The 21,707-nt window shown below is 33.0% G+C and overlaps 3 protein-coding genes and 1 non-coding gene across 4 annotated transcripts; all 4 read right to left on the reverse strand.

The window, feature by feature from the left end:
* Nucleotides 1-1,554: 1,554 nt before the first annotated feature.
* Nucleotides 1,555-3,454, reverse strand: LOC105950674 (pathogen-related protein). Its single transcript, XM_012974041.2, has 5 exons — nucleotides 3,209-3,454; nucleotides 2,946-3,112; nucleotides 2,449-2,578; nucleotides 2,049-2,350; nucleotides 1,555-1,968 (listed from the first exon to the last, which is right to left on the reverse strand). Exons 1-5 carry the CDS (start codon nucleotides 3,264-3,266, stop codon nucleotides 1,837-1,839), a joined length of 789 nt encoding a protein of 262 aa, XP_012829495.2. The 5' UTR covers nucleotides 3,267-3,454; the 3' UTR covers nucleotides 1,555-1,836.
* Nucleotides 3,455-4,996: 1,542 nt separating this feature from the next.
* Nucleotides 4,997-6,793, reverse strand: LOC105950808 (pathogen-related protein). Its single transcript, XM_012974175.2, has 5 exons — nucleotides 6,426-6,793; nucleotides 6,154-6,286; nucleotides 5,964-6,051; nucleotides 5,442-5,655; nucleotides 4,997-5,303 (listed from the first exon to the last, which is right to left on the reverse strand). Exons 1-5 carry the CDS (start codon nucleotides 6,576-6,578, stop codon nucleotides 5,148-5,150), a joined length of 744 nt encoding a protein of 247 aa, XP_012829629.2. The 5' UTR covers nucleotides 6,579-6,793; the 3' UTR covers nucleotides 4,997-5,147.
* A 2,193-nt stretch (nucleotides 6,794-8,986) lies between these two features.
* Nucleotides 8,987-9,077, reverse strand: LOC148771975 (small nucleolar RNA Z221/R21b). Its single transcript, XR_016030584.1, has one exon. It is a non-coding gene; the product is annotated as a small nucleolar RNA Z221/R21b (small nucleolar RNA).
* Nucleotides 9,078-9,600: 523 nt separating this feature from the next.
* On the reverse strand, nucleotides 9,601-12,422 carry LOC105950813 (pentatricopeptide repeat-containing protein At1g71490). Its single transcript, XM_088815793.1, has 2 exons — nucleotides 12,283-12,422; nucleotides 9,601-11,788 (listed from the first exon to the last, which is right to left on the reverse strand). Exon 2 carries the CDS (start codon nucleotides 11,681-11,683, stop codon nucleotides 9,734-9,736), a length of 1,950 nt encoding a protein of 649 aa, XP_088671919.1. The 5' UTR covers nucleotides 11,684-11,788; nucleotides 12,283-12,422; the 3' UTR covers nucleotides 9,601-9,733.
* Between the last annotated feature and the right edge of the window lie 9,285 nt (nucleotides 12,423-21,707).

The raw sequence follows: 21,707 nt of genomic DNA on the forward strand, positions 1-21,707 counted from the left end.
ACTAATAACCAAATAAATCGGTTATTAATTTGAGTCCCAAACTAGTCCATGTTATATTTGAGCTTTACAAATGTATGGCCCATGTCAAAAAGTCAAGAAACAATAGCCCGTGCGTATAAAATGAGGATTTCGGTGAATGGAAAAAGAAAGACTTACGTAGACTTACAAATTCAGTCTCAAGTTTTTACTGCTATTCATAACACATTTAAATTCAAGGTGTTCGTAATTTATTTCCCGGTGTTATAGAGTGTTAAGTGTATATTTTACACTTAATGTATACTTTCTTACGAGGATTTTTGTATACTTTTATTGATTTAATGATGCTTAATGAGTGGTTTGTTGTATTTTAGGTATAAATTGAAGAATTGGAAAAGTATGGGGTCAAAACTGCAATTTTGGAGAAAATATGGGCCAAAAGTGAAATAATAAAAAATATGCTGAAAATTGGCTGAAAACAGGCCCGCACGGCCGTGCCAAAATTAGCATATTTTTGGCACGGCCGTGCCAACTGCAGAAGTTGGGCAGAAGGTTTCGGCGATTCTCGTGCGGCCGTGTGAGATTTTGACTGATTTTCGCGCGGCCGCGCCAACACACGCTGGAGACAATTTTGGACATTTAATCACATAAGGAAACCTAAAATCATCTACCAAGTTGGGGCAGCTATTTAAGAGCAAATTAAGCACGAATCAAAAGACTTTGGAACACAATTTTGGAGGAAGAGTAGCGCGAAGAACGAAGATCGACGAAGACTCAAACATAGTTTTTCTTATTTATTTTATTTATTCTATTTTGTTTATCATAAAAATTACGAGTAGCTAAGTTTTTAATCTAGGATTTTATTTGAACCCTATGTGGGGATGGTGAACCCGTTTTCTTGAGATTATGCAATTATGATTTTATGATTATTTCTTCTACTTGTTATGATTGTTAGTGCATGAACTTGATCAATTTATGTGCTTTATCTGTGATTATTGGGATTGACTCGACAGAGCTATTTTGATAATTAGACGGTAAGTATAAGAACCTTCGAGTAGTTTTCACCGGATGAGTGTGTCAATTGCATGTGGTGTCGTAGACATACATATATCACCTTAGGTAGCCATATATCATAGACATATAGTGAACCGTTTATGAATAATAGACTCATAATACACGCGACAGCGGGTTATGAGTAAATTAGTGTCTCGGGTTAATAATCATGAATCATATATTTCATAATTGAGGGGTTTTGGGTGAGCAATTCTTGCATAGGGAAAGATAAAATCCTAGGTCCGTTTTTATTGATATTTTCTCGTGTTAATTTGCTTTCATAATTAGTTTAATTATTTAGTTGATTAAATTTGACAATTTTGCGTAGGCTGGATAAAAATCATAGTTGTTAGAATTTGGTACTTAGGATTAGATAATTTGAGTATTCCCTGTGGGATCGACATCCGACTCTCACGAGTCCACTTTTACTACTTGTTTGCGATACGTGCACTTGCGTGTTAGGTATTTGGCACCCAACAAGTTTTTGCGATACGTGCACTTGTTTGCGATACGTGCACTTGCGTGTTTACAAATTCAGTCTCAAGTTTTTACTGCTATTCATAACACATTTAAATTCAAGGTGTTCGTGATTTATTTCCCATGTTATAGAGGAAGTTCTTATATTTATTCAATTCAAGAATAAGCTTATAAGCCCTTGAATCAAATTTTGAAAAGGAAAAAAAAAAATTCAAATTACACTTGAATTGATCATTACAATCTATTCAAATTATTCAACATTGGTTGCATAAACGAAAAAAAAAGTAAAAATTATATGAAGTGATCACTTTTTCTTCCATGGCTAAACTATTATTGTACGAAGGGGCAGCCGCCGGAAAGTGCCGCCGCTTCATCGGATGTTTTGCCCTTAAGTAGTCCAGCCAGCAATTCTCCGCGGTCGAAGAAAAACTCAACGTTTGTCACTTTGCATTCTTCATTCAACTGTTTCAAAATTCACACAATTAAAACACTCACATAAAACATAATTCAAACGACGAAAATCTTAATTAGTACTTATATACCGTATAAATGGCAGTTCCGAAGAATTCGATGAGTTCGCCGGTAGGAGCGTATTCCTTGTAAGATCCCTCGAAATAACCCCAGTGCCTAAACTTGAAAGCAATGACAGGTGGGCCCGAAAAAACTTGAAGAATCTCGAAAGCAAATCCACGTGGAAATACTTGTTTGAACACCGTCTGAGATGAGTTGTACGTTTCTTCATCGGGGTTGTAAAATCGAAGTGATGGCGGTAACGAAGTTTGAAGGAACACATTGTAGCTTCCCCCTATCTTTCCAATTTGCTCTAATGTAAAATACTTCTTCCCTATTATTATTTTCAAATTTTGTTAAAATATATATATATATACACATAAATTTTTTAATTGCAATAAAACATAATAATATTATTAAAGTTATTATTACCATTGATTCCTAGGATGAAGTTTGGAACAACTGTTTTGTAATCATTTGGATCGGCTTTTTGAACCAATTCAAATTCCCATGTCTTCACAAGACTTTGCACATATTCTTCAAGTGATCCAGCTTCCCATACCTGCCACACAAAACCAATATTAACATTAATAAATATATATAAAATTAAAAAAAAATATATCGGATTAATAATTACTAGTTCGTTTGGATTTATTTATTTTTGTTCCAAATTATTTGTCACTTTAAAATTTCAATGAATCATTAATTAACTGCAATGTATTCAAGTTATCACTTTTAATTACTCGAAAAATACTTAATTATAAAGCAATTTAGGAAAAGGGTATTTTGGTAATTTCCTATATAACTTTTTTTTCATGGTATATATAATTCATGCATATTTATTGATTTTGTTAATATATAAGTGACATATGTGTATAAATATAAAATCAAGAGAATCGAGATAATTAATTGCATATATATAAACGTACGTGGGTCCGGCCTTCTTCGAAGAGCTTATTAACGACGTCGTAATTAGGAACACCACTAAGCCATTTGGTGTTCGCCAAATCCTCGGGTGTTAAGTACCATCTGTACTTGTCTCCGCCTTCCGAACCGGCTGAAATCGGTGTTGTGCAGGTCGCGCCGATCGCAGCCTCTGAAAAATAATTATAAAAAAAATTGAAAAAACAAATCATTAAACAAAATTTTCCAAACACTTGAACAAGAAAAAAATAAAGATGATTTGAAGTACCGAAGGCTAAAGCGAAGACTAAGAACTGCACGAGCATAAAAGCGTGTTTCGATTTCATCTTTTTTTCGTTTGCCGCGCGCTTCTGTATCTTTGGACAATTAATTTCAAGAGAGATATGAACTAATTTGCAATGTTTTTTTCTTTTATGAGTATTGTAATAAATATTGGATTAATGTTTGAACAATAATTGTTGAGACAAAATTATTCCATTAGTGGGGTTCTTATATAGAATAATCAAAAGTTTCCTAGCAACTTGTGGTTTGTCCACATTGTTAATAATAATATTCAACAAAGGTTTATTTTTATTATTTTATAATTATCATTCTTTATATTACATTATAATAATAAAAACGAAAGTCGAAAAAGTTCGTGTTTTTAGGTTCGTTGAATGTGGTTCCGCAGCCAGAGAGAGAACGACAAACCATGCATTGTGCACGTGACAATATTTGGGTAGGTGGTGACCCCATCGTATTTTACTTCTATACTATTCAAAAGATCATTAGTATATGGCAATTATTTGATAATTTTCACCATATTTTCTTGGAATTAAATTCTAAACGGACTCCCCATTATTTTGAGAAAAGCAGACCCCATTCAGGGCTTGACACGTGGAATATTAACTTTTATAAAAATTAACTAATTAATCAATTACGTGGCTAATCTAGGTTAGGACTCCTTTGAATACTAAACGGTATAAGAGAGCAAAATAAAAAAAGAGGAGCAAAGACAACCAGGAACAGAAGCAAAGACGTGGATTGACGGACAAAATATTTATCAACACATAGAAACATCATATACAATTTTCTTTAAGTATGTTCTATAATAATCTTTTTGGGGAATTATATGTGTTTGTTTAAATCTTTGATTAAAATAATCTTTAATTAAAGTGGTCCCACAAAAGAAAGAATAATAAACCAATATTTCACTAATATTTTCCACATGGCAAGTTGTAATTGGTGTCTGTTTTTTGGGCATAAATGGGGAGTCCGTTACAAATTTGCTCCCTATTTTCTTTAATTTAAACTTTTGTTATGAACTATACGAAGTTTGTAATAGGGTTTGGAAATTGGAACGAATTTTGTGAAATTCGACGATTTTTCGATCCTAAAATTGCTTTCCAAGTTAAGATATATCCATTTTTTCCGGGAAAAAAATTGGAACAGATTTTGCGAAATCCATCGATTTTTCGATCATTTTCCAAGTTAAGAAAAGATCTTATTTTTCTGGGGAAAAAATTAAAATTGACCGAACTGGAATATATGTGAAATTTCGATTATCGATCTAATTTTAATTTTCAAAAATAATTAACTTACACTTGTAAGATTAATATTATTATGTATTATCTTTTATTAGCTAAATTGAATTTTCAAATTTTGTCGACTCTGATCCGAAAAATTCTGATTTTGAATCAAACCTTTACATTTCAATTTTTAAAATTCCAATTTCAAAATTTCTGATTTTTTTTCTTCCCAAAAAGTATTTATTTCGATTCGACTCGTGATTCGATTTTTATTTTAGTACTACCTCAATTATCACCTTCAATCATTCATACCACCAACGTACTGAAAAGCTAAAACTCCAAAGATAACCTAACCTATATGGGATTAAATTAATAAGGATTTAATTAATACCACTAATTTGTTATATTATACTAAATTAAAAGCAGCCAGACACAATTATGATTTCAAAAGCATATATAGTAGAACCTCCATAAATTAATACCCGATAAATTAATAACCTCGTTTAAATACTATGTTTTCTCGGTCAAGACAAAAGAATTGCAAAATATTAAATGGAAAACAATAAAATTCATTAAGGATACAATACACCATACATGGTGGTAGTTGTGGTTCACACATTATTTATTATACACAGTACAAAACCATGCGCAATAGGAATTAACAACAACGTCGGATTTGGCAATAATCGTGTTTCCGTATTAACCGGTGTTGCTACTCAAAAAAGGGCAACTCGAAGAAACGTCTTTACTCGTAATACCATCGTCGGATAATGCAGCCCCCTTCACAAGACCACCGAGCAATTCCCCTCGATCGTAAAAAAACTCGACCTTCACAACCTTCGAATTCTCATCAACCTATATTTCATCAAATCGTTATTATTTTATAACCAAAATTAAATAACGTGACACAGTATTTTTACAAAAGGGTATTTTCGTAATTCGACATTATCTAATTACGGGTGGCCGTAATATGCCCATGACAAATGTATGCACCTCGAAAATGGCCATGCCAAAAAATTCAACCATCTCGCCGGTAGGAGAGTGGCCTTTAAAAGGGCCCTCCATGAAACCCCAGTGCCGGAATTTGTACACGATAACCGGTGGACCTGAGTACACCTGAATAATCTCCAATGCGAATCCTCTTGGAAATGCCGTTGTGAAAGCGAGGTGCGACGAGTCAACTGTTTCCTCCGCTGGATTGAAGCACCTAAAGATGGAAATCAGGTTGATCGAATTCGAATTAGTTTTTGTTTTTTGGATTAGGAATTGACTAATTCCGAATTCGATTCAAAATTAAAATCGGAAGTTGGAAATTTTTTCGGGTTGAAAGCAGCGGAATTTGTGAAATTCAGATTCGTCGTAAATTATTTTCCAGGAAATTTTAGAAAATTGAGAATTATATACATATAATTTTGTCGATTGGGAATCGGAATCGGAATCGGAATTGTTCCAAAATCGGAAAATTTTGGATCATAAATAGGCAGAATTCGGAAATTCGATTCCGATTTTAAACACCTGAATTTTTCTGGTAAGGATGTTTGCAACAAGGAATTGTAACCACCTCCAAGCTTTCTTTTCTCTTCCAGTGACAATGCTTTTCTTCCTGAAATAATTTAATTTAATTTCATGGATAACATACTCCCAATTTCCAAAAAAATAAAAAATAATAGTTAATTAATTATGCAAGATTAGATAGATTAATTACCATTAAGACTAAACCTATACTTAAGAGGATCCACAGTTTTATACTCATCAAAGTTGAGTTTGTGGAACATCTCCATTTCCCATGTCTTCACTAGATTCTGCACCTTTTCTTCAACTGAACCAGCACTCCATATCTATATTAATTTTTTTTTATTAAAACCATTTTTTTAAATTAAAAAAAGTTTAAAAAATTTAAAAATTTTAATTTTTTTTAAATAATTTAAAAAAAATAATTAAAAAAAATAAAAAAATTGTAAAAAATCACATAGATACCTTAGTTCGGCCTTCTTCGAAGAGCTTGTTTACGACGTCGTAGTTAGGAGGAGCACCATATCTCCATTTGATGTTCTTAACATCATCTTCTTCATTCAAGTATGATCTGTATTTCTCTGTGCTAATATTATTACTATTATCTGAAGATGCCATTTACTTAATTATTATATGATTACATATATGTTTCATGTATATATTTCAACAATTTAATTACTCTACTTGTTATATTTATCGATGGCCGGTAGCAGCCGGTGTTGAATAAGGGTACGTGGAAAATAAATAATTATTTAATAAAGTGGTAATTTTCTTGTCCACAAATTATCATGTCCCAACTAATGTAAGTCATTTTCATGGTTGTGGTTGGATTCAATTATTATACGATATCTCACCATATACACATAGAAATATTTATACCTCAATTAAATTGATAAATTCAAAACAAAATTTGCCTTTGGTCACAACAATGTGGTAAAATTTAAAGCAACAAGTCTATGAATATTAATAGAAATAAAAAATAAATAATATTGAATAATTTGTGGAAAGACTTGGGGGTCGACCCAATATGGCAGCAACAAAGGTAACCGAATTACGTTCTTTCTTGGTCTAATTAATTACTATCGACAGTTCATAAAAGGGTACTCATCACGAGCAACACCACTAACAAACTTGCTCAAGAAGAACAAGGCGTGGGAGTGGTCTGACTCATGCCAACGGGCGTTCGAGGACTTAAAGGCAGCGGTGAGCCAAGAGTTGGTCCTCGTCTTACCGGGCTTTGGGAATTCATTCGAGTTACACACACACGCTTTCGACTTTGCCATTGGAGAGGTCTTGATGCAAGAGGGGAAATAACCCCAATGCCTAAACTTCTACAAAATTACAGGGCGGACCGGAAAAAGCTTGAAGAACTTCAAACGCAAATCCACATGGAAATACTTGCTTGAATAGTGTCTGAGAAGAGTCCTACGTTTCTTCGTCGGGGTCGTAGAATCGCAGTGACGGTGGCAACGACGTCTGCAACATCACATTGTAGCTTCCCCCTACCTTTCTCATTTGCTCCAATGTAAAATACTTTTTTTCCTTCAAATAATTATTTATTTATTTAATTTAATTCTTTTTCAAAAAAAGCATACAATATAATTAATTACTATAAATAAAAACTATTGAACACCATTGACTCCGACGACAAAGTTTGGATCAACCGTTTTGTAGTCGTTCAGGTAGAATCTGAACTTGCCATGATTTACTCTTACTTACACTAATAGTATAATTACTGATTAAGTGTTCCTTAACTACAATTAGTTGAGTGAAGTGGTTCTTATATAGAATAAATCAAGAAGAATATTAGTGCATGCTGAATTTGATGACATATTTCCTATTTTTAAATAATATAAATAGTAATTATTTATGGCAGCCACATTTGAATAATGGAACTATGATTTTGAAGATGCCTATTAATATAATTATTATATAATAAGTTAGTGATAAATATATTTGATATATATAAACATTTTTGACTGACATAGTTGAATAATGGGACGTGTTAAATAATTTATAATTACTAATTATTAAAATAATATTTTTCTTGTCCACAAATAATGGGTCCTTATCTTATCTCTTTCGCAACACGATATTGAATTTGCCTGTCCATTAATCAATGTTTGCCAAAATTACATTGTATTAACTTATTAGTGTGGTGATAATACTACTAGATATTAATCATATCTTTTTCATAACTATTATAATATTGAATAATTTTGAATGTTAATCATATAATTACGTATATTAAATTAAATGACCTTATTCAAAAATCCTATTTGTTTAGTTTAATTAAAATTCATAATTAACGAGAAAAATATTAAAGAAAGAACTGAAAATTTTATTCAAACAACATATTTGTTACATAAAAATAATAATGACATTCTCTGTAATTCCAATCTCTAAAATCAACCCAGATTTTAAAAAACATACCGATAACTGAAATTCAATCAATTTTTATTTAAACATATGAACAGATCATTTAAAAAAGTGCGTTTACAATCAGTGAATTCAGAATCTAATCCTATCAATCTTGTAAACAATTTCAAACATGCTACACAGCTAACAAATTTGGGAAAACAGAATTGAAAATAAAATAATTAAGAATGATTAATCTAACTAATTACGAAGAACCAAGTAGTACTCAGATTAATTAATTGTACCAATTAAATAAATAGAATGGGCAAAAATCCAAAATTAAATCCAACAAAATAATTTGGATTCGCTAAGCATGATTTTTCACTAATTGAACTAAAATTAAATGCCCTGTTTTCGTAATTAACAAAAAAAAATCAAAGCATAAAAAATATTAGAAGAGGAAACCATCAGACACCAAAATTTATCCCCAGAAGCATAAAGCTATTGTACGGTCCGCATCATGGTTTGAACTTTCTCCTAAAAGAAAGATCGCATCATTTGGTTCCTCTTTCGAATTAATTAATTACGAAAACTGATTAATTTCATCAAGAAGAAATTGAATTTAAAAAAAAAAGGGGGGGGGGGGGGGGGAATTGAGAAAGAAATTAGGGCTCAGAAATCATATGGGTATGAGTCATTATCATCATACGAGAGGATCATCTCGTAAGAGTGGTGCATGACAATTTCCAATCACTGCCCCTTTCTTCTCCAAAATCAATCCAGATTTAAATAAATAAATAAAAAATTATAATTGGGGATCTAACTGTAGAACTGAAGAAGATGATGATGAACCCTAAATCTGAGAAACAGAGTGACGAGTCCCGGGTTTATATAGGAAGGGTGAAGAAAACCCTAATCGTTGTTGTCTTCCGAGATTTTATGTTTGGGCTTTTTGACTCCGTGTTTTTTAAACAGGCCCACTCATCTTGATTACCAAAATTCCCGATATTTGTTTCCATCTTACACCGGCCCTTTACGGTGTGATTTTTTCATGGAATATATTTTGTTCCGATTAATATTTCCCGAGAAATGTCAGTTGTACCCCTACAATAATATTTATCTTGAAAAAGTAGCATAAAAAAGTACATCGCAAGGGGTTCGGTGTAAGACGAAAACAAACATCAGGGGATATGATAATTGCGGATAGTTGTTTGTAATTTAGTCCAAGTTAATGGGGAGCTTTGTAATTTACCCTAAAATTTGTTGGTACTCAGTATAATTACGTAATATAATAAATTTTATATTAAGTAAAATTTTAATGATGCAGATACAGTTAGGTAAACCAATTGTGAAGTCAAAAAATTGCTTGGTGTACACCAAAAATTACAAAGTTTATAATAGCTCAAAAATGTTGGTCATCTGTTCTTCTGCTTCGAAACTTCTAGAAGCTTCTCGGCCGCCCATTCCCCAATCTCCGTATTCCCGTGGACCCTACACGCTCCGATAAGCATGGCCCACATTTGCTCAGTCGGACAATAACCCATTGTCGAAATAACCTCCTTCGCTTTCTTCAATAAACCAGCCCTCCCATATAAATCAACCATGCAAGCAAAATGCTCCAAGCCAGGAGTTATACAGTAAACGCTCACCATCTTTTCGAAAAACAACCGACCTTGAGAAACGAGCCTCGAACGACCGCAAGCAGACAAAATAGCAACCATCGCCACGTCATCAGGTTTTATGTTACATTTTATCATCTCCTCGAAAAGGTCAACGGCAATTCCACCTTTCCCTTGTGAGCCGTATCCACTTATCATCGAAGTGTACGTCACTAAATCTCTCGTCTCCATTGAATCGAATATTCGTCTAGCTGTTAAAACCCCACCTGTTCTTGAATACATTTCGATAAGAGCGTTACACAGTAATAAATTCCCCCGAAATTCCGCACGCGTGGCAATATAGCCATGAAACTCTCTCCCGTGTTTCGGATTTGCAAAACGTGCGCAGAGGGGTAGAATGCATGCGAGTGTCACGTAGTTCGGTTCGATTTTTGTAAGAAGTAATTCTCTGAAGAGAGAAAAGGCTTCTTCGGACATATCCCTTTTTGCAAAACCGGATATAATCGAATTCCACGTAATTACGTTTTTACCCTCCACCAATCTGAAGACGACATAAGCATGCGTAAGATCTCCACACCGAGAATACAACGTAATCAGCGCATTCTTCACATTATCATATTTGATGGAAGCATTTCGAATTGCGAAACTGTGAATTACTTTTCCTGATTTCAACTCACGTATACGAGAGCAAGCACCTAATCCGATAATCACCGCCACGTGATCTAACCGAACGCCACCTGTCCTCATCTGACGTATCAACTTAAGAGCCCCTACGAAGTTGCCTGTTCTCAAACAACCTCCAGCAATAATATTCCAAGTTATAATATTTAATGTCATATCGGCCACTCTCATGCTTTCGAAAAGTTCGAAAGCCTGGTCCCACATACCCCTCGAGGCATATACAGAAATAATCGAGTTCCACGAAACTTCGTCCTTATCCGGTATTTCTTCGAAGATGCTTCGTGCCGTTTCAAGATCCCCACATTTCCCGTACATAGAAACCAACGCATTCTGCACAAACAAGTCATGTTTCAAAGAGCTAGTAGCATTGATCGACTTATGAACTTCTCTACCGAATTCAAGATTTGATTGTTCTGCACAGGCCTTGAGAATAGACGGGTAAGTGAAACGATCGGGTACGACCCGTTTATGACCCATTTCTTTGTAGGCAAAGATAGCTTCATCGTAACGTCCTTCACTCACGTACGACGAAATAAGAACATTCCAAGGCAAAGACAGCAGAATGTCCGAATCTGCAGCTATAAAATGAGCTTCGTCGATAAAACCGAACGCTGTGTAAAAAGACACTAGCTTTGGAACCAATGCTTGGCTTTTGTGAAGACCCCATGTAATAACTTGGGCATGAAGCTGTTTGCCTTGTGGAAGCAACTCGAGATTTGCACAAGACAATAACAGAGAGGATAACGAGTCTACAACAAAAACGGGATACGCAGAGGAAGCCAAGGCATGACTTTGGATAAGAGAAAAGATCCTTAAGGCTTTGAACAAACGGCCATTGCGGGCGAAATCTTTCACTGTGATGGCAAGGCAATCGACCAGACATTTATCGGTTTTCTCATCGGGTAATAGTACAATAGTTTCGTTGGCAAAACAAGATTGCGGCTCGGGTTTTTCCCGGACATCCAATGGTGGTGGTTTGATGCTTTCTTTCCATTTCATAGGAATGCATCTTTCGATTTGATGAAAGGAAAGGCTTCTGGGCAGCTTACGAAATGGAGAAGACATGCAGATTCGAAGTGGGACCCACTGCACATCTTGATGCAGCTAATGCGCGGTACCATCTGCATGACTGAACACGCATTTGACAAACACCACCAAATATATCTTAACCTAATAATTCTTAGCAGCTGCAAAAGCACATAAGATAAGATCAACTACGAATTTAGGCATCGTATAGGCTAAAGGAATGTAGCTTTTTTTCGTCACTAAATCACTACATAAAATTATATGGATTTATTTTTCATATGAAGCTATCATCATCAAATTAAGAAATACAAAACGATGCTTTGCAGAGCAGAAGCTGCTGTAATTAGGTAAGCCCTCACAAGTAATTAATCGATTCAAAAAGCACTATAGAAATTGGTTGCTTTAATAGTGACGAAACTCTTCTGCCACTCCAATCATTCACCACCGACAATCGATTAAAAAAAATCGAAAACATGAAGGGAAAAAATCAGCAACCTAGTTGAACTGAAATTTTTGAACTAACTGAAAAAAGCAATGAACTTTATAACGAAGATTTCAGTTCGAATTCAAATTGACCAACAAATTGAAACCCAATTCATGAATTATGAGAAAATAAAAACAGTTACCTTGTAAAAAACTAGGGCGATAGAGATTGAAGGAGATGCCGGAAACAAACACAGACGAAAATTTTGGTCTGCAATCGATAACTTGCGGAAAGGGGTTTTAGCAGAATAATTGGGGGTTTAGGCGGAAGAAGCTGAATAAATTATTTTATTATGAATTAAATTGTTTTGAGAGGTTTTGGTTGGGCCAAATTTATTGGGCTTATCGATATCTAGTATTCGTTAACATTGGCGCCTATATTATTATATATTATTTATTATACACATAATAAAAACACAAGAAAAATAATTTAATAAATTGAGTTTTCTATATTATAAATTAAGTGATTATTAATTCTTTTTTTATATATTTTTTTTTTCCTTTGAGCCAATTAAATAATATTTTCGTAGTATTTTTATGAGACATAATTTACTAAAATTACATGTACATATATTTGCAGCATGACTTATTGGTTAATAATGAAATCTAAAGGTCACCAATTAATTGGAACTCAAAAACTTAATGCATAGAACTTAATAAAATACATTGCATTAAGTACTAGAATTGAATAAAACCATGACAAAGGAAAATAAAAAAAAACACTAATATCAAACCTATCTTTATATATATAATGGAAGAATGAAAATATTAGGGAGCATGGAATATTTCGGGTTGCACCCAACAGGTTGTTATTAACTTGTTGGTTGCAACTTTAGAGGACGGCAGCATCGAGTATGTGCTCCTATTTTCCAAATCAAATACATGGAGATTTCTGTCGTGATTCATGTTGAAATTTCTGTCGTCTTCATTTGTATAGTAAATCGAATTTGGTTTTGTTTCTTGAGAAGCACAACAATATCCAGCACCATTTCTACTGAGAAAAATTGTTCGATTCCCTATATTTTCTATCTCAGCGTAACTCATTCGATTTGTATCGAACCGAAAAACTGTAAAGTCCATCCCATCATAACAACTCTTTGTGAAAGGATGTATTCTTTGAACTACCAAGAGCTCACCATCACAAGACTCAATCAACCATATGTCATATGCTCTCGACGAATGAGGAATGACCGAAGGCTCCACCATTGGTATCTGCCTAAACTCGATAGTATTTCCCACGAAATGAATGGTAACAAATTTATCGGGATCCATGAAGCCGTAAGTAGTACCTTGAAAAGATGCAATCGTCCGAAGATCGTCAAAACCAACACGACCATTTTCTTGTTCTTCTACTTCTTGTTGTTCTAATGTCCGTGTCACGTATTCTTCGTCTCCAATCCGGCAAAAAGATTGTTCCAATCCATTGAACAAAATGTAACAATCAGGTTCAGTGGGGGGTTTGGTCAAAATACATTGATTGTAAGTGCGCGAGTCATCGAGTTTTGGAAGCTCGATTTTTTCCTCGGTTATTGGATTGAAAAGACAACAATCACCATCAACATCAGCGGGTTTCACTAAAACTAACCATCCATAAAAAGAACCGAGTATCTTCTTGCCGTTCAAGACCGAAACGTTGTTTAACATGCGAACCGATTTCTCAGATGGATTGTAAATTAAATGTTTTTCCACCGATTCCCCGTGGGATATCATAAGCAAAGGAGTTTTGCTCTCTCGGTTTATGCCGTTTGTTTCCATAGTGATGAATTACCTGCACCTGTAAATATTCATGGGTTTTTAAAAAAAAATCTACATAAATCCGAGAAGCAACATTACACAAGCTAGAAAACTATAAAAAATAAAAAATCGAACGACAAAGTTTCGTAAACAAATCCATATCAATAGTCATTCATTAGAACAACAAATCCCGAATTCAATTAATAAATTTTCTCTTCTCCTCAAACTATCAAATTACGAAAGGCAGAGGTTTGATAGTAAAATATTTAGATATTTTTTCTTGTTGAATGAATACATACACGTCTGTGTACCTATCCACGTACTCGAACAAACAAATAAACAAACAAACAAACAAACAAAAATTTGAGGGGCTTACAGAATTCCAATGGTTGCGTCTGAGTAGAATGAATTCGAATGATTTAATAGAAAGAGGGGAACGTGTGTATATATATATAGGATTTACATGGCCAATAATTAAAAAAAGGAAGATAACGTAATTAAATTAGGGTGCAACTCTAATTACTACGTACTCACGGAAACCAAATCTGAATAAAAATAAGAAAAATATTTGAAATAAAGGTAGTCATAAATCTTCTCCAACTAGGAATTCTACGAATGTCTGTTGTATTTATATCCATACATTTTTTTTATTTTTTTAAAAAAAAAAAATATCCATACCTACGCCCTATTGAGATTTACATTTTACAAACAAAAACAAAAATCAAAATTATTATTATTATTATTATTATTATTATTATTATTATTATTATTATTTTCTATTAATTTTCTAATTATATTTTGCAAGGGTCGTCTTATCTTTTTTGGGTTTTTTCTTTTTTTTTTTTTTTGCTCTTTTTTTTCAACACGTTTTTTAAATCTTAAAAAACTTGCTATAAACTTCTCTCGTACAATTGGTGTTCTATATTGCATAGGAAAAGTATCTCGAATCAGAGTAGAGAAGGGTAGGAAAATAACAACTCCATATAGAAAGCAATTCCAATTACTCATAAGGGAAGTTTATTTATATATTTTATTATACAATATTTTATTTTATTTTATTTTATGTATATATATATTGAGCGTCCTAATTAGAGTAGGAAAATATTTCCAACTTGGAGAGAGTAAAAAAAAACGTTATATATATCTGACAAAAAATACTAAATTCTTCCAACTGGAGAGAGTACGTAAAAAAAAACGTTATATATATCTGACAAAAAATACTAAATTCACAACGCACTTGTTTTGATAGCTGGCTGATCGACATCCAATATTTATCAAAGGTATGTAATTATTGATTCCAATACATGTTGGTGTTCTCATCCGTGATGATCAATTTAAGAGTTTATTTTTGGTGTTCCATTAAAATAGTAATATATGAAGAAAAAGAAAAATTCTATACTTGAAGGTGTAGTTGGAATAAAAATTAAAATAATACAAAGAATTGGGATTGAAATTTTCTGGTTGAGTTTGATTTCAGATTTTCTTAGTTCCATTGAAATCTCACACCTTCTTCCAATTGCAACGATGGATTCGTATTGGGAAGAAAGAGAAAATTTAAGTATTTGAATCGTATATTTAGAAATTTTATTTTATTTTTTTTCTTTAAGGAAATATATTGAAAACATGGAAGCCAATAAAATAAAGTTGTTTGCAGGGTGATTAATTTATTTTCTCCATATTTTTATTTTCTTTTAGATGTTGAATACAAGTTTTTCTTGTTATTAAATCCTGCAAGATATGTTTGAGTTCCTCTTGATTTTACGATATCAAATTAGTGTTTTTTTCTTTTTTTTTTTTTTTTGGTTGTTTAGAGAATTATGCATGAGAATTTTATTACTAGTGTATTCACAATGGTTTTATGTGATAGATTATAAGCGATGGAGGATTGGAATGATATCCCTGAAGAGCTTCTTTTTTTGGTACTAGCGAACGTATTGGGTAAAGACAGGTATAATTTTAGTCTAGTATGTGAATCTTGGAATAGAGTTGCGAAAGCTTCACCGTATCATCCTTCTCCTTGTCTAATGACGTTCAACCGAAAGAGCAATCATGTTTCGAAATATTTTCAGCACAACTGTTTTTTTCGGATGAACTTTCCCACATTACTAAAAGATGCAACCGTACGTTTCTCCAATGATGGATGGTTGCTCATGATGTCCCCGGATGATCGAACCCTTTTTTTCTTCGATCCTTTCAACAATCAGACGATGGAACTCCCCCCCATCCCGAGTCATCGCACCATGTACAACACAATATGTTTTTTCCACCCGCCAACTTCACCGGATTGTCTAATTGTTGGAATTCTATCTAACACACATCATGAGGTGGAAGTAGCGGTTCTTAAATATGGAGAGGATAGATGGGATGTAGTTTTATTGGATATAGATCATCAATTCAAAGTGTCCTTTTGTCCTCCAATTTTGCATGATGGAAAAATATATTTTTTGGATGTTATAGGAAATGTGGCATGGTTTGACATGACCGATGGTATATGGTCCTTTGATATCTACCCAAGGTGTTTCACGAAAACTCGACTTTGTAGGAATATTAAAGAATGCTTCTTGATTAAACCTAAAAACGAGGAAACAATTTTCGGTGTATTTCTTGTGCACGACGAAAGGAAGGTCAGGGTGTTTGAGCTCAGTGAACAGCTTCGGTGGAAATTGGTGGAAGATTTACGCAATAGGGTGTTTTATGTGAGCAAGACGTCGTCTTTTGGATATACAACTGACGATAAAAGCATGGCAAACAAGATTTTTTTTTCGAAGTTCCATGGTGACAAGATTGTCTTCTACTCAATGGATACACATAAATATCATTCTTTTGAGGGCGACTATTCGAGCGACCATTCTTACGATTTTGAAAAATTGGACTTTGCAACTTGGATGATACCAACACTCCCTCCACAACTTTCAAGAAAATTGACTTCAAGAGAGTTGACTTGGTGTCCGAAAGTGGATGAAACTACAACTTAATATGTTTATCTTTTACTTGTTAAATTTTACAATTTCTTTTCGTCAATTTTGAGAGATATTATTTAACTTATAAATAGTTAATTTTATTTATACGCTATTATCAATAGTTGAGCTTCAATCAATTTAAATCCTTGAATAAAATTGTTTGGAACTTGGACGTGTTGAATCGAGACTGTTTATATCTTTTTAAACTTATTATATTATATTTGTTAATATTTTATTAAAATTATTTAATAATAATGCTTATGAAAATTAATATTTTTTTAACATTATTTATATCTCAGTTAAATGCTTTTATTAATTAAGTATTGCTAGATAAATATAATATATTTTTTATGGCCCAGTGGTTAGTAAATCCATTTAAAACATCCGAGTTCGATCCTCATTTAAATCATTTTTTAGCAAACTCGGGTCTGGGCCGGGGCTGTGCGGGTCCTTTTCCGACTCGGGTCCAGCCCGTCGAATCTACCCGCATTTAATGTGTAAATTCACAAAAATTAATAGGCTTAGGCCCTGTTTGATGACCACTGAATGGCCTCTGAATGAGCAATTTCCTCTTATTCGGTAAGCATGATCTCATTCAGTGTGTTTGGGTTGAATCTCTGAACTGAATATTTTACCTCTTATTGGTTCAGCCAAAAATCATTTGCTTATTCGGTAAGATGTGTACCCCAGTGAGTTTTGGTAAAAAATAAACCCTCCACGGCTATCTCATATCTCTCCTACATCAATTATGGAAGCTAATAATAAATTATTATTTTGACAAAAACTAATGTGAAATGAAGGATTAAATGAGGACAGTGTATTTGTGTTATTATTATTATATTTGTTTATTATTATTATATTTGTTGTTCCTGCTATCATCATTGTATTTGATATGATAGTAAGTACTTATAGATTTAATATTTGACCTTTAATTTTATCTACAATTTTATTTTTTGTCATAATATATTCTATATGAAATATTCTAAATTTTAAATTTATTTATATATATTACTCAAATTTAATTAATAAATATAATTTCACTATTACACAAGTTTATAACAAGAAGATAATATTATTCAGTAATTATTGATATTCAGTTATCAAATGGACTTAATTGTTCGGCATTCAGCATTCAGACATAACTCTTATTGATTCAGATATTTATTCAGCATTCAGCATTCAGTGCTTAATCCTGTCAAACGGAGCCTTAGTGTGTCGAACTCGTGTCCACCAAATGGTTTAGTAACATATAACCATTCTATCAAAGTAAACAATTAGGTTACGGTGAACTATAAATATATACATACTATAAAACCGTGATTATAATAACAGATTGTCCACTAATAACAAATGCATATATATTTAACTTTGACAAATATAAATAATTACGGTTCAACCAGTCTAATTTAAAAGAAAGATTAAATTTTAAATTTTTTTGAAGTTTGAATTTTAAATTTTGAAAAATCTCACAATTATTTTTTTCATTTATAAATACTTTCAATTGAATCTTCGTTAATTCATTTTCACAACCTTCGTTTTATTTCTCAATGTCTTAATTGTTTCATTTTTTTATAAAATTGTTTAATGTTTAAATTCAACTTTTTTTTTATTTTGAATTTAAAGTTAAGCTCAAATTTCAATTTACTTTTTTTTCGTTTTTGTAATTCTTTGAAAGAATTTATTTTTTTGAAAAAACGATTCGGACCCGGACCCGATGGACCTGGACCCGCCTCCCCACGGTCGGTTTCGGATCCCCTTAAAGTCGGACCCGAACTCAACCCGATCCATAGCCGTATCTATGTGCTACTATGTCCTGTGCGTTGTGATGCCACTGGCTTTGCAGAAATCATTGAATTCAAAATTATGATATATCCAAAAAATGCTTCAATTTGCTTCATGATTGATTCTCCACTTCCACTATTCCATCATTGAACCTCTAAAATGCTTCATTCTTAAATTTCATAATTAAAGCCAACAATATTCTTGAGTAATCATCTATGATTGAATTGCCACCATTAGGAGTTTATGTTCTAGCTGATCCCATAAATTATTGTGAACATAATCCAAAAGCTACTTTGTAGTGTGTTATCCAACACCAAAACCCATCATCTTTGCCTTTATAAGAACACATTACTCACATAAATCCAGCTTATCCACATTGTAATGTCCAAACAACTGTTGTTCAGCTCACTGATATGACCAAGTCTCGAATGTCAAAGCTTAGTCTTATTATCCTTGTGGTTTTCAATACTAGAAACACAATCAATAACAGTCTCTCCATATGGTAGATGCCATAATGCCTTCATAACAAACATAGATCCCTTAGAAACCTTCAGAATACCGTTGCTCCCACTGAACGTGCGACCACTCTTGTCTAAGACTCCAAGAGATATTAAGTTCCTCTTGACCTAAGGTACAAACTTCACTTCAGGTAAAACTATCTCAATTCCATCAAATATTTTGATTCTTACAAAACCAACCCATGTCACATAGTAGACATCATAATTCCCAATAAAACTAATTCCCACTCATTTAACTCAAGAGTTTCAAATCAGTCTTTATTTGATGTCATGTGAAAAGAACACCCTAGATTCAATATTCAATCCTTCTTAACGTCACCTTTAGTGACAACAAGGACATCATCGGCTTCAAAATCCTCAGCTATAACATCATTCTCCATTGTTTTGCCTCTAATCTTGTGCCTTAATCTCGGGGCAATCCTTCTTGAAGTGGTCACGTTTCTTACACCTATAACACTTCCATTCACTCCTATCTATTGGGGTCTTCTTACATTTTGCTGACTTAGATCTATGGGAGCGAACGAGTCGAGCTCGCCTCTTTTGACAGGCTCGAGCTTGAGCTCACCTCTTTTGACAGGCTCGAGCTTGAGCTCACCTCTTTTGACAGGCTCGAGCTCGAGCGAATCTATTTTGTCGAGCTCGAGCTTGAACTCGAACTCGTGTTCATTTTGTCAAGCTCGAGCTCGATCCCAAGCTCATTATTGTTGTTGTTTTTTAATATTTCTTTAATTATTATTAAAAAAAATTAAATTACAAAATAAACAATAAATTGTGATTATATATATTTTTAGTTATTTTTATTTTATTTTTATTTATTTCTATAATATTTTATACTATTATACATTATTGGAATAAAAAATAATATAAATATAAAAATTATAAATAAGGCTTGTGGGCCGGCTCGTGAGCTCATAAACAACTAAAAACTAGCTCGGATTCAGCTCAAACTCGAAAAATTCAAGTTCGAGTTGACTTACCGAGCTCACGAGTCGGCTCGACTCGTTTACCATCCCTACTTTAATTTGTACTTAGGTTACTTTTCCTTGAAATCTCTCTTCTCATATTTGCCCCTCACGTTGAGTGCCTTTCCAGATTCAAGATTTTCCCTTCAAGTTTCTTCTGCAATTCTTTTATATTGATTGCAGATTGCACTTTTAGTCCAGAGAGATGGTTTGCTCTCACCCATATACCAGTACATTCTTGAAATGCACTACGGTACTAAAACGTTTCTTTACTTCATAAAATTAGGGACTATTAGTGATAACTCCCTCTACTTTTTTTTTTAATAAGAGTGGATCTATCCTTACTTTCAATATTAGTTGTAAGTCCAACTTTTTTCATATTTCGAATTTGTCCCTCTCCACTAGTTAATTCCCACTACCTATTACTAATTACTTGATTCCTTTATATATTTATATAAATATTTTATTTTTAATTTTTGTTTTTTATTTATTAAATTATTAAAAAAATAATAGAAAAAAATTCAAATAAAAAATAATTTTTTTATCTTTTTTTCCAGTTTTTTTCCGTTTATTTTTTTCATAAATCAACTAAAATATTTCCGAAATCAATTAATTTTTTTTAAAAATTTAATTAATTTTGAATATTTTTTATTTGCAATTTATTTTTGTTTTCCATAATCAACTACAAAAATTTCTTAATCAACTACAATTTTCATTTTTTTAGTTTTTTTTTCAAAATCAACTATAAAATTAGACTAAGTCACTAAACAACTAAAAAAATATGGTATTCAAGATTTACTGATTTGAAACCAACTATTATCAAAATTAACTATAAATTATCAAAATCAACTATAAAATTATCGAAATTAACTACAAATTGTCGGAATCGACTACAAAATTATCATAACCTACTATAAATTATCGAAATCAACTCAAACAAATAGCAGAATTCGAAACCAACTAAAACAAATAGCAAATTTTGAAAACAACTAAACAAAATGACGAAAACAACTATTTTCCTGTGCGAGAAAAACGATGGCTGCATTAGGGCGGAGATGACGGCAGCGTAATCGAAAATCTAATGATGAAATCGGAAACCTTGATATCTCTAACCACCAAAAGTTTGGTAGATATAGGGCGGGGGCAATGGAGCCCGACACCGACAATTCTCCATAAAGGTGTAGTCCAAGGTTTCTTCATCCTCCTCGGGGTTGATTGATTCCATTACAGTGGTGGTGGAGGCGGTTTTCCGATGAGGGTTGAAGAAATGATTTCGAAAATTGAAGAACCAAAAAAAAAAAAAAAAACCCAGTAGATGTGCACTGCCCTAGCCACATTTTTTTTCATATCGTGAAATAAGAGATAGAAGGAGGTCGGGGCGGTGGCAATGGAGAGGCGGCAGAGCAGATATGCAATTCGGTGGCAGGGAGAGAAGGGGAGAGAAGCGAGAGAGAGGTAATGGCTGTGTATAGGGGTGCAAGTTGGAACGAAATTTCCAATTTCCGCCGGTTCCGATCTGAAAAGTTTCAAATTTGGAATAACTTTTTTCATTCTGATTTCCGAATATTTCCGATTTTTTTGGATTGGATTGGAATTATATAAAATAAATTTGGAATTTCTGATC

Source organism: Erythranthe guttata, chromosome 3 (assembly GCF_056151865.1).
Source record: "Erythranthe guttata isolate IM_541 chromosome 3, IM_541, whole genome shotgun sequence".
Classification (NCBI taxonomy): Eukaryota; Viridiplantae; Streptophyta; class Magnoliopsida; order Lamiales; family Phrymaceae; genus Erythranthe; species Erythranthe guttata.

Excerpts from the sequence above, each read along its gene's own strand:
- LOC105950813 (XM_088815793.1), bottom strand. The coding sequence starts at position 11,683 with ATGTCTTCTCCATTTCGTAAGCTGCCCAGAAGCCTTTCCTTTCATCAA.
- LOC105950808 (XM_012974175.2), bottom strand. The coding sequence starts at position 6,578 with ATGGCATCTTCAGATAATAGTAATAATATTAGCACAGAGAAATACAGA. Across the intron at positions 5,656-5,963 it reads TCCTTACCAGAAAAATTCAG|GTGCTTCAATCCAGCGGAGG; the intron begins GTGTTTAAAATC and ends TTCCATCTTTAG. Across the intron at positions 5,304-5,441 it reads TTGGCATGGCCATTTTCGAG|GTTGATGAGAATTCGAAGGT; the intron begins GTGCATACATTT and ends GATGAAATATAG.
- LOC105950674 (XM_012974041.2), bottom strand. The coding sequence starts at position 3,266 with ATGAAATCGAAACACGCTTTTATGCTCGTGCAGTTCTTAGTCTTCGCT. Across the intron at positions 3,113-3,208 it reads AGTCTTCGCTTTAGCCTTCG|AGGCTGCGATCGGCGCGACC; the intron begins GTACTTCAAATC and ends ATTATTTTTCAG. Across the intron at positions 1,969-2,048 it reads TCGGAACTGCCATTTATACG|TTGAATGAAGAATGCAAAGT; the intron begins GTATATAAGTAC and ends ATTTTGAAACAG.